General features: G+C 59.7%; 1 protein-coding gene across 2 annotated transcripts; it reads left to right on the top strand.

Annotated features, from left to right (window-relative positions):
- Positions 1–56: 56 nt before the first annotated feature.
- On the top strand, positions 57–14,547 carry Ttc25 (tetratricopeptide repeat domain 25). Of its 2 annotated transcripts, XM_005394426.1 has the most exons (12): positions 57–261; positions 2,730–2,861; positions 2,988–3,138; positions 4,122–4,183; positions 4,391–4,562; positions 4,962–5,186; positions 5,372–5,579; positions 7,548–7,634; positions 9,110–9,306; positions 11,272–11,372; positions 12,615–12,690; positions 14,017–14,547. In XM_005394426.1, exons 1-12 carry the CDS (start codon positions 148–150, stop codon positions 14,406–14,408), a joined length of 1,917 nt encoding a protein of 638 aa, XP_005394483.1. In that variant the 5' UTR covers positions 57–147; the 3' UTR covers positions 14,409–14,547. The 2 variants fall into 2 exon arrangements, with proteins under 2 accessions (XP_005394483.1, XP_005394482.1); XM_005394425.2 differs by lacking the exon at positions 57–261 and having other exon boundaries at positions 2,544–2,861.
- Positions 14,548–15,520: the final 973 nt, after the last annotated feature.

Genomic DNA, 15,520 nt, shown 5'->3' on the forward strand with positions numbered 1-15,520 from the left:
GGGGTGTGCGCACGCGCACGTCCCGGGGGCGTGGCCGGGGCGGAAGTCAGCTCGCGTCTCCCGGTTGCTAGGAGACAGGGCTTCCACAGGCGAGGCTGAAGTTCTGCCGCTTCTTTCTCCGCTCCTGCGTCCCCCGGCCCGGCCGCGATGGCGGACCCCGAGGTTGAGGTCCTGCGCAGCACCTTCCCCTCCTACATGGCGGAGGGCGAGCGGCTGTACCTGTGCGGGGAGTTCACGAAGGCTGTGCAGAGCTTCAGCAACGTGAGTGGGCTGCGGACCGGTCCATCCGCGGCAGCCTGGACTCCCGGGAACGCGGGGTCCTGACCCTGCTGAGGCCGCAGGGCCCTCTCCGTGTAATTCCGATTCCTGATTGATAAGACCAGGCGCAGGCAAGCCCTGGGCTTGGGGCACCGCAGCCCCAAACTGGGGCTCGAACCCGCGCCTTCTCACTGACCTGCATCCTCAAACATCCACCCCCCTTTTTTACTTTGAGGCAGCGTCTTGCTAAATCACTGAGTCGCCGCCGAGGCTGGGCCAGAGCCTGTGATCCGCCTGCCTCAGCCTTCCAGGGTGCAGGGATGACAGGTGTGCACCGCCACGCCCCTCGCCTGCTCATTTTCCGTCCATTTCTACTCGCGTCTTTTATTCTCCGAATTAACAGTGACCTCTCCCTCTGGTTTATTTAAATGTTTCGTGACTGCCCTTTCCCCGAGCAGCCCGGATTTCCTTCTCATCATGGGCCAGGAGGCTGGGTGTAGAGGCTGCGAAATCTCTAGTGCACGGCTGCTCAAGGAAAGGTGCTCGGTAAAGACCCGCATCGTTAAAGTAACCTTAGTAGAAGTTAGGCTCAGGCTTTAGTATGACCACACCCTGAGAGGGTTGCAGTGCTGGTTGAGCACAGGGCTGGGAACGGGGTCCTCGTCTCATTTTGTGTTGCTGTGTCGTTGGTGGATGTTGCACTCGCCTCGGGGAACTGGCACAGACCCATATCACAGCTGTTTTTCCTTCCCTCTCCGGGTGAGCCGCAGCTATTGCTTCAATTTACAGAGGAGGAAACCCAGGGTTGAGCACCGTGCCAAGGTCACTCACTGAACTCGCGGGGGGCAGAGAAGGGACCCGGAGCCAGGCACTCAGACTGCAGAGCTGGGGTGCAGTTAGCGTGGGGGGGGGACCCCAAAGGGCTCAGGTGCCACTTCCTTGGCTGGGGGAGGGGGGGCCTGGGCCCTGGCGCACATGTGCTCTGAAAGCGCGGCCCCCCAGCTAGGCATGCAGCCGTGGCCACCTCTCCTGCCACATGGACTGGCCCCACAGCCGACCACGGGCTGACTCGAAAACCACACTTCTCAGCGGTCACCCAGTCTTCTGTCCCTGTCAGTCACCCGCCACGCGCTGACACCAGACCTAGGCCCTGACGGGCGAAACGCTGGGGTCCACCTCCTCTTGCTGGGTCACACCCCTTCCAAAGCAGCCAGGAAGAAAGAACAGGTACCGCCAAGGACCGTGGCCACGCCTGAGATGTGCTCTCCTTCCAGGAAAGGTGTAGCTACTTCCACTTCCTAGGAAAGCAGGAAGGGCTGTGGCAGGGGCAGATCCAGCGGGGGCCCCAGGAAGGCTGGCTGGCCAGACCGTGGTGAGGGTCTGGTCAGAGACAGACACCAGGGGTTGGGGAACCGCCGTCCCCACACTGAGGCCCACGTCACAGTCTGTTTTCCCAATCCTGATGCTGAAGCACTGAGAGCTCTCAATGAGCTACATTAAATAAAAGACAAGGCTCAACCCGGGCACGGGCTGTGCACCTGTCATCCCAGCTACTCTGGAGGCTGAGGCAGGAGGAGGATTGGAGTTTGAGACCAGCCTGGATAGCATAGCAAGACCTCATCTCTCTACAAAAAAAAGAAAAAAAGAAAAGTCAGATGTGATAGTGTGTGTCATCCCAGCACTCGAGAGGCTGAGGCAGGAGGATTACTGTGAGTTCAAGGCCAGTCTGCGCTACACAGCAACACCCTGTATCAAAAAAAAAAAAAAAAAGAAAAGAAAAGAAAAAAGAGAGAGTGAAAGCTTGGGCCAGGATGTAGCCTAGTGTTAGAGTGCTTGCCTAGAATGCATAGGGCCCTGGTTCTGTTCCATGCCCAAAAATGCAAAAAAGAAAAAGTAAGGAAAAGTTAGTAGCAAAATAATGCAACTTGCAGACTGCCCCCAGTCTTTTTTGCTTTCATTAGCATTTGAAATGCATTTTGGGAGCTGGGCGTGGTGGCACACGCCTGTAATCCCCAACACTCGGGAGGCTGAGGCCGGAGGATCATTGTGAGTTCGAGGCCAGCCTGGGCTACAAAGTGAGCCCAGCCTGAACTACATAGCGAGACCTTGCCTCAAAAATACCAAAAATACCAAAAAAAATAATGCATTTTGGGATCAGGGTTATAGCTCAGTGGCACAAGTGCCAGCCCAGCATGTGCAAGGTCCTGAGTTTGATTCCCATACAAAAGAAAAGAAAAAACAAAAGTATTCTGAAAAGCCGTGCATTGTAGTACACATCAGTCACCCCAGCACTTAGGAGGATGAGGCAAGAGGATTGCTGCAAGTTCAAGCCCAGCCTGAACTACATAGTGAGACCTTGTCTCAAAAAAAAAAAGGAGCCCGGGGAGGCCTGGTGTTCCCTGGTGCCGTGGGAGGGCCGTACCACACTTCCCGGAAGCCAGGCTGAGCTCCCAGCCGTGGCCCTTCCCCAGGCCCTTCACCTGCAGAGTGGAGACAAGAACTGCCTGGTGGCCCGCTCCAAGTGCTACCTGAAGATGGGAGATCTGGCACAGTCCCTGAAGGACGCCGAGGCCTCGCTGCAGAGTGACCCGACCTTCTGCAAGGTGGGAGGACGCGACCCGCTGTCCTGGGGCTGCGGCCCTGGGCGCCATGGCCTGCCTCCCCACGTCATCCGCTCCAGGGCCCTCGGCCTCCACCCGGGCCACGGATCTGACTTTCCGTCACCGCAGGGGATTCTGCAGAAGGCAGAGACGCTGTACACGATGGGGGACTTCGAGTTCGCCCTGGTCTTTTATCACCGAGGCTACAAGCTGCGGCCCGACCGGGAATTCAAAGTGGGGATTCAGAAAGCTCAGGAGGCCATCAACAACTCCGTGGGAAGTGAGTGGCGGTGGGGGTGCCCTGTCCGGCAGGCTCTGCAGGCACCAGGCTTAGAGGAAAGCAGAGATAGAGTGGGCCTGGGGGGCTTATACTCCGGTTGGCTGTCACTCGTCTTTTATTTATTTATTTATTTTTTAAGACAGGGGGCCAGGGATATAGCTCAGTGGCGCAAGTGCCTGCCTGGCAAAAGCGCAAGGTTGTGAGTTCGATTCCCGGTACCAAAAAAAAAAATTGTAACTGTATCATTGCGCTGATTTCTTGGGGCAGGGATTTTGTGTGTGTGTGTATGTGTGTGGTACTGGGGATCACACCCAGTATTGTACATATCAAGCAAACATTCTACCACTGAGCTACATCCACAGCACTTCTTTTTGGCAAGCCTGAGGTCATGAGTTCAATTCCCGGTACCAAAAATAGGTAAATAAATTCTGGGCTGGGGATATAGCTCAGTGGCACAAGCACCTGCGTGGCAAGTGCAAGGTCCTAAGTTCGATTCCCAGTACCCAAAAATAAATAAGTAAGTAAGTAAATAAATAAATAAATAAGACAGGGTCTCCCTATGCAGTTCAGGCTGGCCTCAAACTCACAGCAGTCCTCCTGCCTCAGCCTCCCGAGTACTGGGATAACAGGCGTGCACCACGGTGTGGTTGATGTTCAGAGGCTAGGAACTGCCTCTGGCTGTCCTCCAAGGGCACTGAAGCCTGGAGTCTGGGGGTGGACCCAAATCCTCCTCCAGCATGCCCCAGGCTCCAGCTCCCTCCCTCATCCGGGTGACGTGGGGGAGGGCGGAGAAGGAGGCGGGGGTTGGGGGGGAGCAGAGGTTGCCCGTGGGCAGCACGGTGTGCAAATGGCAGAGAGTTTGGAAACCCAGCTGCCCTGGCCCTTGCCTGCTGGGGCCGCCCTTGCTGGGCAGCGTTGCCTGCAGCAAAGGGTGACAGGTCGTCCCCAGAGGCCGGGCAGCTCAGCCACACCCCGTCCCGCAGGTCCTTCCTCAATTAAGCTGGAGAACACGGGGGACCTCGCCTTCCTGAGCAAGCAGGCCGAGGTAGGCGCCAGCGTGGCGGCCGCGGGTCCCTGAGCGGCGCAGGCCTTCAGGCCGCCTGGGGGAACACGTCCTGTGCAGCATCTCAGGGGACAGCTGCCATCCAGCGGGCACATTATGTGGCTCTCGGGCCAGCGCGGTCCTGGGGCGGGCAGGTGTGGACCCCCAGGCTCTGGGGCCTTTGGGTGGAGCCCGGTGTTGCTGTTCCAGGCCAAGAAAGCCCAGCAGCTACAGCAGCCCCAGCCCTCGAGGCCTCGGCTGCACCAGGCGCAGCGGGAGTCCAAGCGGAAGGGCTCGCTCAAGAGCGAGAAGACGGTGCGCCAGCTGCTGGGCGAGCTCTACGTGGACAAGGAGTACCTGGAGAGGCTGCTGTTGGACGAAGGTGCCAACGCGGCGCGAGCTGGGGCACAGGGCACGGCCAGACCCCAGGTGGACCTGCCGGGGAGCCTTGGCTACCATGTCCTGGTGGACAGCATCTTAGAGACGGTCTCACTATGTAGTCCAGACTGGCCTAGAGCTCACTGTGTAACCCACGCTGGCCTTAAGCTTTCGGTGATCCTCCTGCCTCAGCCTCCTGAGTGCTGAGATTAAAGGCGTGCACCAGTACGCCTGGTTTAGACGGGTCTCCTCTGACAAGGCAGCTGGAAAGGGCAGACCCCCTAGACCAGGGGCCTCTGGGGAGTGGCCTGCCCGCACCCCTTGTCACCAGGAAGGGCAGTCCCAGGACAGACTGGCAGGGCACCTCCTCAGGCCCTCGCTGACCCGGCTGTCCTGCTCGTAGATCTCATCCGGGGGACCATCCGAAGCGGTGTGACGGTGGAGGACCTCATCTTGACGGGCATCAACTACCTGGACACCCGCAGCAGCTTCTGGCAGCAGCAGAAGCCAATCTATGCCCGCGAGCGCGACCGGAAGCTGATGCGGGACCGCTGGCTGCGCGACCGCGGGCGGACGCCGGCGCAGACGGTGCACTACGTGCTCAAGAGCCTGGAGGACATCGACATGCGTGCGTGCGCGGGCCGGGGCGGGCCGGGGCGGGCCGGGGCGGGCCGGGGCGGGCCGGGGCGGGCCGGGGCGGGCCGGGGCGGGCCGGGGCGGGCCGGGGCGGGCCGGGGCGGGCCGGGGCGGGCCGGGGCGGGCCGGGGCGGGCCCTCCTGGAGAGGGGCGAGCCTCAGCCCGGCGTCCCCCCAGTGCTGAGTAGCGGCAGCGCCGAGAGCAGCCTGCAGAAGGCCGAGAAGGTGCTGAAGAAAGTTCTGGAGTGGGGCCCCGACGACGTACCCAACAGGGACGAGCTGCTGGGCAACCTGTACAGCTGCATCGGGAATGCGCAGCTGGAGCTGGGGCAGACGGCAGCCGCGCTGCAGAGCCACCGCCGGGACCTGGACATCGCCCGGGAGCAGTGAGTCCCGGCCCGCTTCGGGACCCAGGACGGGGCCTCCATCCTGAGCTCCGTCCTCAGGCCTTTTCACTTCTTAAAGTTTGAGGGCGTTGCTGAATTGCCCCAGCTGGGCTCAAACTTGAGATCCTCCTGCCTCAGCCTCCCAGGATGGTGGGATTATAGTTGTGCGCCACCATGCCTGGTATTTCTGTTCTTGCATCATCTCCACAAACACACATCACCAGACACGCCCCCTCCTGGCAGCGTGGGGGGACACAGCAGCGACCAGACACTGCAGTTGTCAAACCAAAACACCCCCAGCTGCTCCTGCCCACCGAGAGGGCTGCTAGGCCTGGAGGTGGCCTGCAAGGGCTGCAGTGAGGGGCTGGGGGAGCAGGTCCGCAGAAAATGCGGTATGGCTGGGCACTGGGCTGTATGGGCAGCCTGAGCTTTGGAATGTGCCCTGTCCTGCTGTGGGACCGTGGCCTGGTCCTGGTCACCTCCACCTCCACCCCACCCCATCAAGTGAACACCACAGCCCAGGGCCACGGCACGTGTCTGTCATCACAGCCCTCAGGAGGCTGAGGCAGGAGGGTTGCTAATTCAAACCAGCCTGGTCATCTTAGTGACTTAGCAAGACCTTGTCTTGAAAAAATAAAAAGGAGCTGGGGTTTTAGCTCAGCGGTGTAGAGTTAGCCTGGCAGGCACGAGGTCATGAGTTCGATTCTCAGTACCCAAAAAAAAGGGGGTGGTTGGGGATGCAGCTCAGTTTAAAGGCCCTGGGTTCAATCCCTGGTATGGCAAAAAATGAACAAATAAAAACAAACGAACAACCAAAATACCCAACCGCACCCAGCCCAGGCGGAAGGGACTCTGATCCGAAAAGTTGTGGGCCAGGAACCTGGGACAGCCGGGTGCGCAGGGCTCTGTGGGTGGCGTCCCCAGCACTGGGAACGGGTCAAGACCCTCACAGTAACCAGCGCAAAGGGCTCTCGGCAGGCTCTCGCTTTGTGGGTGCCTCCGTCCGCCTTTCCTGCCTCCCCGCCCCGCAGCTGGGTGTCCCCTCCGCTCTGGTCCCCCTTCCTCAGCGCCCCGGCCCGCTGCACAGCTGCCCTCCCCGCCTCGCTGTCCCCCCAGCCCCCGTGGAGGGCCCTCTCCGCTGCCTCAGCCTGCACTCGGCACTCAAGGCCCCTCCAAGCCCACGCTGCGCTGCCCCACAGCCCCGCACTTAGCCCGAGCCACAGGTGTCTCCTGGCTCTGTCCTCCCCGGTCAGGCACTGGCCACCTCGGACTGGACAAAGCGCCCAGGGTCGGAGACAGCGGAGCCAGATGCGTGCACCGGCGTCCAGATGTGGGTTCCAGGCTCCTGTCTCACAGCCGTGCAGGCGTAGTGGCCGCACAGACACTGCCCTGAGCCGCAGGGACTCAGCCACACAGCCGTGCAGCGGCAGGCTCGCCACGCCCGTCCACGCGAGTCCCCTCTTGCTCTGGGGCCCCGACCTGCAGTGACTCCGGGCCAGGAGCCAGGGGTCTTCACGACTCTCCCCTCCCTCCCTCCCTCCCTCCCTGGCTTCCGTCCCTTCTGCGCCTCGGCGGTCACCTCGGCTCCTGTGACTTGGGCTCCTGGGCCCTGAGCCCCTGAGGGAGGATAGACCCAGAGCCCAGATGAAGCGCCCAGGGCTGAGACCGCCCACAGCCAGCGCCCTCCCTGCCTGGCGCTGGACACGGATGCCTCCCTCACCCCTACGTGGCGTCTCCAGCCCCCTCACAGCATTCGGAGAACAGCCCTGGCCGTGCCCAGGAGCGCACACCTGTGACCCCATGCTGACACTCAGGAGGCTGAGGCAGGAGGATCCCTGTGAGGGAGCCGGCGGACCACAGCCTTGCTGGCCTGGGCCCCTCCTCCCCCGGCTGGAGCGCCAAGTGCCCATGGCCAGGGCTCCCTCTCTTGGGGTCCTGTGAGTGGCTCACTCTGCCCTCCCTCCACAGCGACATCCCTGATGCGAAATCCAGGGCCCTGGACAACATTGGCAGGGTTTTCGCCCGCACCGGGAAATTCCAGCAGGCCATTGACACGTGAGTGACAGACTCTCAGGGCAGCTCCTTTGCCTGTCTCTGGGTTTATTTGTTTGTTTTTGTTTTTCTTCCGGTACCAGGAATTGAACTCACGACCTTGCGCTTGCCAGGCAGGCGCTGTGCCGCTGAGCTAAATCCCCAGCCCCTGTCTCTGGGTTTAAACCCACGCAGATGCTGGTGCCCCCAGCCCTGGAAGCTGCTTTAAACTCGGGGCCTCCATGAAGTGAGGTCACGCAACAGAATCTGCATTTGTGCCAGATTCCCCAGCGGCCGGGGCTACTCTGGAGGCTGAGGCGGGAGGATCACAAGTCTCCCAAAATCAGTTGAACTTTCTCGGGGTCAGAGTCACCTGGAAAGCTGGTTAGGCCTAAGGGAGAGTTCACCTCTGCCCTGGATACGGGACACTGCAGACCCGGGCTGGGGCTCTGGAGCTGGGGTCCTGCAGCTGCAGGCTCTGGACGGGCTGCGTGTGACTCACAGGACAGGGTTGGCTCAGCGGGGCCCCAGGGAGGCCCAGGCCCAAGGGAGCAGCTCCCTGGGCTTGGTCATGCTTCTGCTTCCTGGGGAGGAGTGGTCCTGCCAGCTGTTCGGGCTGTGTCAGGAGATGGCTTCCTCCCAGCAGCGGTGGCCTGTGACTCCGCTTCCCCACTCCCTTGGCATCTGTGTGCTGACAGAGGGGATCAGTGTGCCCCACCCCTTACAGCCCCACGTCCCACACTGCTTTAGGGTAAGGATGAGCTTACTGTTGACCATTCATCGGGAAAACAGGAAAGTAGCAGAGCTGGGCATGAGGGGAACATCAGAATCCCAGCACTCTGGGAAGCTGAGGCAGGAGGATAGCAAGTTCAAGCCCAGCCTGGACAACTTAAGGATTTGGAGAGATCCTACCTCAAAATGAAGTATAAACAAAGGCTGGAGATCTAGTTCAGCGTGAAGGGTCTGGGTTCAATCTCCGGTATTGAAAAAAAGAAAGAAGGAAAGAAGAAAAAGTAGCAGAATTATTTGGCACTACTACCCAAAGACAAGTAAAAGTAATTCTACTCTTATGTCTTTTGTTTTTCCCTCTAATATTTTTTCTCTGTTGATTTTCTCACAGATAGATAGATAGGTAGATAGCCAGGGATATATAGCTTAGCGGCACAAGCACCTGCCTGTCAAGCACAAGGTCCTGAGTTCGATTCTTGATACCAAAAAAAAAAAAAAAAAAAAAAAAGGATAGATAGATAGTTTTGGGTTTTTTTGAGACAGGGTCTCACTATGTGGTCCAGGCAGGCCGTGAACTCCCTGTGTAGCTCCTACAGAGATCCCGCCTCAGCCACCTAGAGTGCTGGGATTGAAGGCCCATGCCACCATGCCCAGCACTTTGGTAGCTTTGCTCTGTGTTCATGCTGCCCATTCACCCTGGCCTGGCGCTGGAGGAATTTCCTTCTACCCCCGGGCTAGGGGTGGGGAAGCGCTGACCCGGTTGCCCCCAGGTGGGAAGAAAAGATCCCTCTGGCCAAGACTGCGCTGGAGAAGACCTGGCTGCTGCACGAGATCGGCCGCTGCTACCTGGAGCTAGACCAGGCCGTGCAGGCCCAGCACTACGGGGAGAAGTCGCTGCAGTTTGCCGAGGAGGAGGGCGACATCGAATGGCAGCTGAACGCCAGCGTCCTGGTGGCCCAGGCACAAGGTAGCTCAGAGCAGGCCACCCCACTGTCCTGGCCCTGGGTTCAATCTCTAGTATCAAAACAAGAAAAAGAAGTCTGAAGGAAGCACAAACACAACACAGAGATCAAGAGAGAGCAGTATACATCTATAGTCCCAGCTAGTAAGGATGCTGAGGCAGGAGCATCTCTTGAGTGCATGAGCTGCAAGCCAGCCTGGGCAACACAGTGAGATCCTGTCTGAGAGCAACAGTTTAAAACAAAACATAAATAAATGTACATCCAAGTTACTTTTCCTGTAAAGTGAGAACAGGGAAACAGCACAGAAAATGACCAGTCACCTCTTCTGTAAGAGTCAAGGCCCAGTGGCAGTTGGCGGGGCTGGGAAATGTGGCTGTTATCTGCCTCGGTCCTGTCCTGTGTAAGGTCAGATAAACGGCTTGGGTTCATCTAGGAGCAGCAGAACTTTAGCGTCAGTGATGCCACTTGGATTTTTTTTTTTTTTTTTAATTTTTTTTGGTCTTTTTGGGCAGCTTCTCACAATGCAGTTCAGGCTGCCCTCAAGCTCACTTTGTAGCCCAGGCTGGCCTCGAACTCGCAGTTATCTTCCTGCCTCAGCCTCCCAAGTGCTAGGATTAAGAGGCATGCTCCACCACACCCAGCAGCCACTTGGATTTTTGAGACAGGGTCTCACTATGTAGCCCAGACTGGCCTCAGAATCACGGTGAGCCTCGTGCCTTGGCCTCCCCAGTGCTGGGATGTCAGACGTGCACCAACAAGCCTGGCTTCACTTTGATTTTGAGCCTGATCTGGTTGAGGCCTAGTGCTGGAGCTTGCTGTGGCCTATCATAATTTTTATACAAATCCTGGGTTTGGACCCTGGCCTGGCCCACCCCGCTAGGTAAATGTTTTGCCACTGTGCTGTAACCCCAGCCTTTTCAAAATTTTGAGAGAGGGGCTGGGGATTTAGCTCAGCGGCACAGAGCCTGCCTGGCAAGCGCAAGGTCATGAGTTCGATTCCTGGTACCGAAAAAAAAAAAAAAAAACAAAATTTTGAGAGAGTCTTGCTAAGTTGCCCAGGCTGACCTCAAATTTGAGGTCCTCCTGCCTCAGCCTCCTGAGTAGCCCTAGCTGGTTGTTAATCAGGGAGCTAAACTCCCCAGGGGTGCAGCTAGTGGGAGGGGGTCGTGCTGGGTGTGACCATCCTGGGCAGTCACCACCTGTCGTCGTACCACACACACCACCCACACCTCACAGGGGCTGCGCTGGGCTCTTTGCAGCAAGAGGGGCTGGGCCCTTGGAGAGTTCAGTGTGGCTCCACCCACAGCCAGTGTGGCTGCTGGTGCGGGTCCCTGCAGTGATGCACGTTGGTCCTGCAGGCTCCGGGCCAGAGTCCCGGGCTGCCCCAGGGAGTGCAATTTTCTTTGTCACGTGTGTGTGGGAGACCGACTTTTTTTTTGGTCTTTTTGAGACAGGGTCTGGCTGTGCAGTTCAGGCTGGCCTTGAGCTCACTTAGTAGCCTAGGCTGTTCACAAACTCACAAGGATCCTCCTGTCTCAGCCTCCCAAGTGCTGGGATTATAGGCATGGGCCACCATGCCCAGCATAAAATACTTTTTACAATGACACTGAGATTGAACCCAAGGCCTTGGCACAGAGTGCACCCCAGCCCTTCTTATTTACAGACAGGGACTTGCTAAGTTGTAAGCTGGAACTTGGCATCCTCCTGCCTCAGCTTCCCCAGTACCTGGGATGAGGTCTGTGCCTACCACACCAGGCTGTTTTTGAAATTTCAGGATGTCCATGACAAAGTGTGGGCACCCCGCCGCCACCCCAGGGGACGCTTGAGAGCTGGACTAGCCCGGCTGCCCCGTCCTGGGGCCCCCCACGCCTCAGCTGGGGCCTGGCCACTCCTTGGGGTGGAGGCAGTGAGGGGGCGGGCCGGCCTGGGACACAGGGTCACGGCCCGCAATGGCCCCTCCCTCGCCCCAGTGAAGCTGAGAGACTTCGAGTCGGCCGTGAACAACTTCGAGAAGGCGCTGGAGCGGGCGAAGCTGGTGCACAACCAGGAAGCACAGCAGGCCATCATCAGCGTGAGGGGCGGGGCCGCCCAGGGGGTGCCCTGGTGGGCGGGACCCGGCGAGGGGGCGGTGTCCCTGGGGGTGGGGCCTGCGCTGGGCGGGGCCTCCGCCTTCTCTGCTCTTGGAGACTGCTGCAGTTTATTGTCTGCCGCCGGGCACACGCGGGGTCCCGAGTCCTCACGCACGGGGCCCCTGAGAACAGGGTGGCACACGCCGGTGATCCCAGCACTCAGGAGGCTGAGGCAGGGGGATTGCCGTAGGTTCAAGGCCAGTTTGGGCTACATAGACTCTGTCTCAGAAAACCAAATGGGGAAGAAGTTCCCCGGGCCTGAGTCGTGCCGGGTCTGGCTGGGGCCCTGGTGCCCAGGAAGCTCGGTGTCAGCAGGAAGGTTAGGACGGGACACCAGGGGATGCGGAGTGACAACACAGCCTCCTGGGAGGGATGGGGTCACCTTGAAGGGCCAGCCAGCGGTGGAGAGAAGGCGCCGCTGGCCCATGGTGTCTCCCCATGGGACGGGTTCCCAACCCCTCACCTCCTAGCCTGGCAGCTCCCGAGGGGCCTCCAGGGGCCAAGGCCGGCACCCCGCGTTGGAAGGGGACAGACGGGTGCTCTGGCGACACTTCTGGCTGGTGCTGTGACCGTGAGGAGGAAGAGGGTGGAAGCTGCCCTCGGGACCTGGCCACTATGCAGGAGGCTGAGGCAGGAAGGCTGCTTGAGCATAGGGCTGCAAAGCCAGTGTGGAGAGCATAGTGAGAGCCTGCCTTACAAATAAAAGGCCCATGGGCTGCGCCTCAGGCCCTGGGAAGCCACTTTAAGGAGCTGGTCCCCCCACTGCCCCTCCTTGGACTTGCAGCGTTCAGGAGGCCAAGGGCAAGTGGAGGTGGCCGGACTCGAGCTCACACCTGCCACTCCTGTCACCTAGTGCCACCATGGCACTTGGGGCCGTGAGGCTCGGGTCCGCCCCAGCCCCAACAAACAACTGCGAGGCCGAGGACACGCTCCCTGCTGAGCCTCAGGTCTGGGGTCCTCTCCAGCAGAAGGGAAGGGGCCCACAGGTGCCTCCGGGGCCTTTTCGACGAAGGCCCAAAGAAGGAGCAAGCACAGGTGAACAGTGCTCACCGAGCCCTATGTGGTGGCATGCCTGCTATCCCAGCTGTCTGGGAGGCTGAGGCAGGAGGATCCCGAGTTCAGTTCCCAGCACTGAAAGAAAGAAAAGAGAAAGCCAGAGCTCACCAGTTCCTCCACCCCCACAGGCCCTGGATGACGCGAACAAGGGCATCATCGAAGAGCTGAAGAAAACCAGCTACAAGGAGACGTTCAGAGTGGCAGGTGAGGCCCTGGACCAAGGGGGCAGCTCCGTGTCCCCTCTGCCTTTTCTCCTGGGGCCTCGGCCAGGGTGGCACTGCCCACTGAGCTGCCCTCTACCATATCCTCCTCTTTCTCCTTTTTTTGTTTTTGTTTTTTGAGGCAGGGTCTCGCTATGTAGCCCAGGCTGGCCTTGAACTTGTTGGTGATCCTCCTGCCTCAGCCTCCCAAGTGCTGGGATTACAGGTGTTTACTACTGTGCGTGGCCTCCATTTTGTGGTCCTGTGGATTGCACCCAGGGCCTCTGCATGGAGTTCCATCCCCAGCCCCTTTTTATTTGAGACAGGGTCTTGCTAAGTTTCCCAGGCTGGGCTTGAACTCGGGGCTTATTTGGTTTGTCAAGTTATTCATCAAAAAAAAAAAAAGTTATTCAGCAAGCAGCTGCATGCCTGTTGTCACAGTGCTTTGGGAGGCTGAAGCAGGAGCATCTCAAGTTCAAGCCCAGCTTGGGGAACTCAGCAAGACCCTGACTCAAAATGCAAACTAAAAAAAGGCAGGGAGGCAGCTCAGTGTGAAGACCCAGGTTCCATCCCAGCACCGAAAGACAAAGTTATTCACACAATATGTACTTGCCTCCTGCCAGGAAGGGCTCCATTCGGGAGACGGGGGCTGCGGGCGGGCATTTTTCCAAGTGGCGGGGCAGGAGGGGCCTTTCCAGCACACCCATGTCTAGCAGTCCCTCTTGTGCCCTCACGCCCGGGCTGGCACTGCTGTGGTGGACCTGGAGACCGTACTCTGCCAATCACAGCCAGGGAGGTGGAGCCAGCGGCCAGACCCACTCTTCTAGCACGGCCGGGAGCTGTGCCTCTGCTTTCTTTCACAGGGCCTCAGGAGGCGGAGGTCTGGGGTCGCTGCCTCCCGATGTGGGAGGCTGAGGCAGGAAGATCCCACTTAGAGGGTTGGTGCAGCCACCTGGGGGAAGAGAGTGGCAGCTGGCCTCCCCTCAGGGACGTGTCCCCACATTGCCGCAGGAGGTGCACTCCTGGCACACACCAGCAGGTGGCAGTGTCGTTTACCTTGTCACCTCCAAGGTCTGTGACCTTTGGCAGCTGCTGCAGGTGCCTTAGGGACCTTAGCTTCCAGGAAGAGCTCAGGGCAGGTGCAGGAAGGGCCTGGCGACTCTAACGGATCAGCGTGGAGCCAGACCCCTGGGCGGCGAGCTGGGGCTGCAGCTCCACCAACAATTTTTTTAAATTTTGCACCCTGGGGCAGGGTCTCGCTGTGCAGTTCAGACTGGCCTTGCACTCGCCGTGTCGCCCGTGTGCTCTCCTCCCGCGTCCTGTTTTGCAGACGAGGTCCTTACGGTGGTCGAGGAGGAGCCGGAGCCGGCCACGAAGGAGCCGAAGCGCACGCGGGATGCACCCGAGCGGGCGATGCGACAGTGGGACAGGGAGCCGGGGAGGGGGTCGTCGGACGAGGAGCTCCCGGCGGCCCTGCAGGGAGCGGGGAGAAACACGAGCCGAGGGGGCTCTGCGGAGGAGGAGCAGGTCTCTGTGGGCAGGACGCCGCCGCCTGCGGGACCAGGAGGGACCAGAGAGCTCTACCGGCGGCCCTCGCAGGAGCTGGCGGGCGTCCCGGGACAGCCCCGCCGGGAGGCCCCGAGGGGACCCGGGGGGACGGGGCCCGCGGCCGGTGGCGGAGAGGTGGGCCTGGAGGAGGCCGAGGAAGGCGGCGCCCGCTAGGGGCCTGGGCTCGGACCCGTCCTGCTGCGCTCCCCGAGCCACCGGTTTCCAGGCTGAGGAGCACACAGGGCCGCGTCCGCGGTCACCTCGGCCTCCCCTGTCGCTGGCTGCCCATTAAATGTGATCTTCCGCTTCACAAGTCCGGGTCCTGGCACTTTTTCCTGCACCCACCCTTTTTTTTTCTTTCCTGTGTGGGGGGTTGAACCAGGGCCTTCACGCCGCGCTCCACCTCCAGCCTTTCTTTTAGTTATTTTGAGACATGGTCTCGCTCATTGGTAAGTCACTAAATTCAGGCTGGGCTTGAATTTGCGACCCTCCTGGCTCAGCCTCCCAGAGGGTCTAGGAGAGGAAATGGGGATGAAGAAGGAGGTACAGCCGGAACCCCGACGACGCCAAGGCAGGAACGAGAAAGCCCCGGGTCCGGGTCTGCGGCGCTGGCACAGGGGCAGGAGGTGGGTGCTGGGTCCCAAGGGTGCACTGTGCTCCCCAGGCCCCAGGAGGAGGAGCGAGGTGGGGGCTGGGCAGGGGAAAACCACAGCCACTTCCTGGTGGCGGTGCCTAAAACTCAGCAAGTGGGTTCTGTTTGGGTGCTAAAAATGGAGCCCAAGGCCGTATGCACGGCATGAGCTGCAGTTCCAGCCCTCAGGAGGCTGAGGCAGGATGATCGCTGAGTTCGAGGCCAGCCTGGGCTATATAGCATGACATTGTCCCCCCAGAAAAAGCTACATATATACTCATGAAACGGTGTAGAAATCCAAAAGCAGATGATTTTTTCTTTGTGAAACTGGAGATTACTCTCAGAGCCTTCACACTAAGCTACATCCTGAGCCCTTTTCGCAAAGGCAAAAAAAAAAAAAAGTCCCCAGTAAGGCAAAAACAAAACAAAACAAAAAACCCCACAGGCAGAGCAGCTGCTCCCCCTCCAGGGCCCTTGACCCTCTTGATCAGTTTCGGTTTCCCGCCAGCAGCGCCTGCGCGGGGAAGCCCCGCCCCTACTCCTACCTCAATTCGGCCCCGCCCCTGTCCCCGCCCCATTCGCCTGCGGAGCCATAGAACGGCCACGCGGGGGTCCCGCCCAGCCTAAGGCCCGCCCCTCCAGACCCGGCCCCGCC

The sequence above is a fragment of the Chinchilla lanigera genome, unplaced genomic scaffold (genome assembly GCF_000276665.1).
Source record: "Chinchilla lanigera isolate Chin_1 unplaced genomic scaffold, ChiLan1.0 scaffold00050, whole genome shotgun sequence".
Taxonomy (NCBI): domain Eukaryota; kingdom Metazoa; phylum Chordata; class Mammalia; order Rodentia; family Chinchillidae; genus Chinchilla; species Chinchilla lanigera.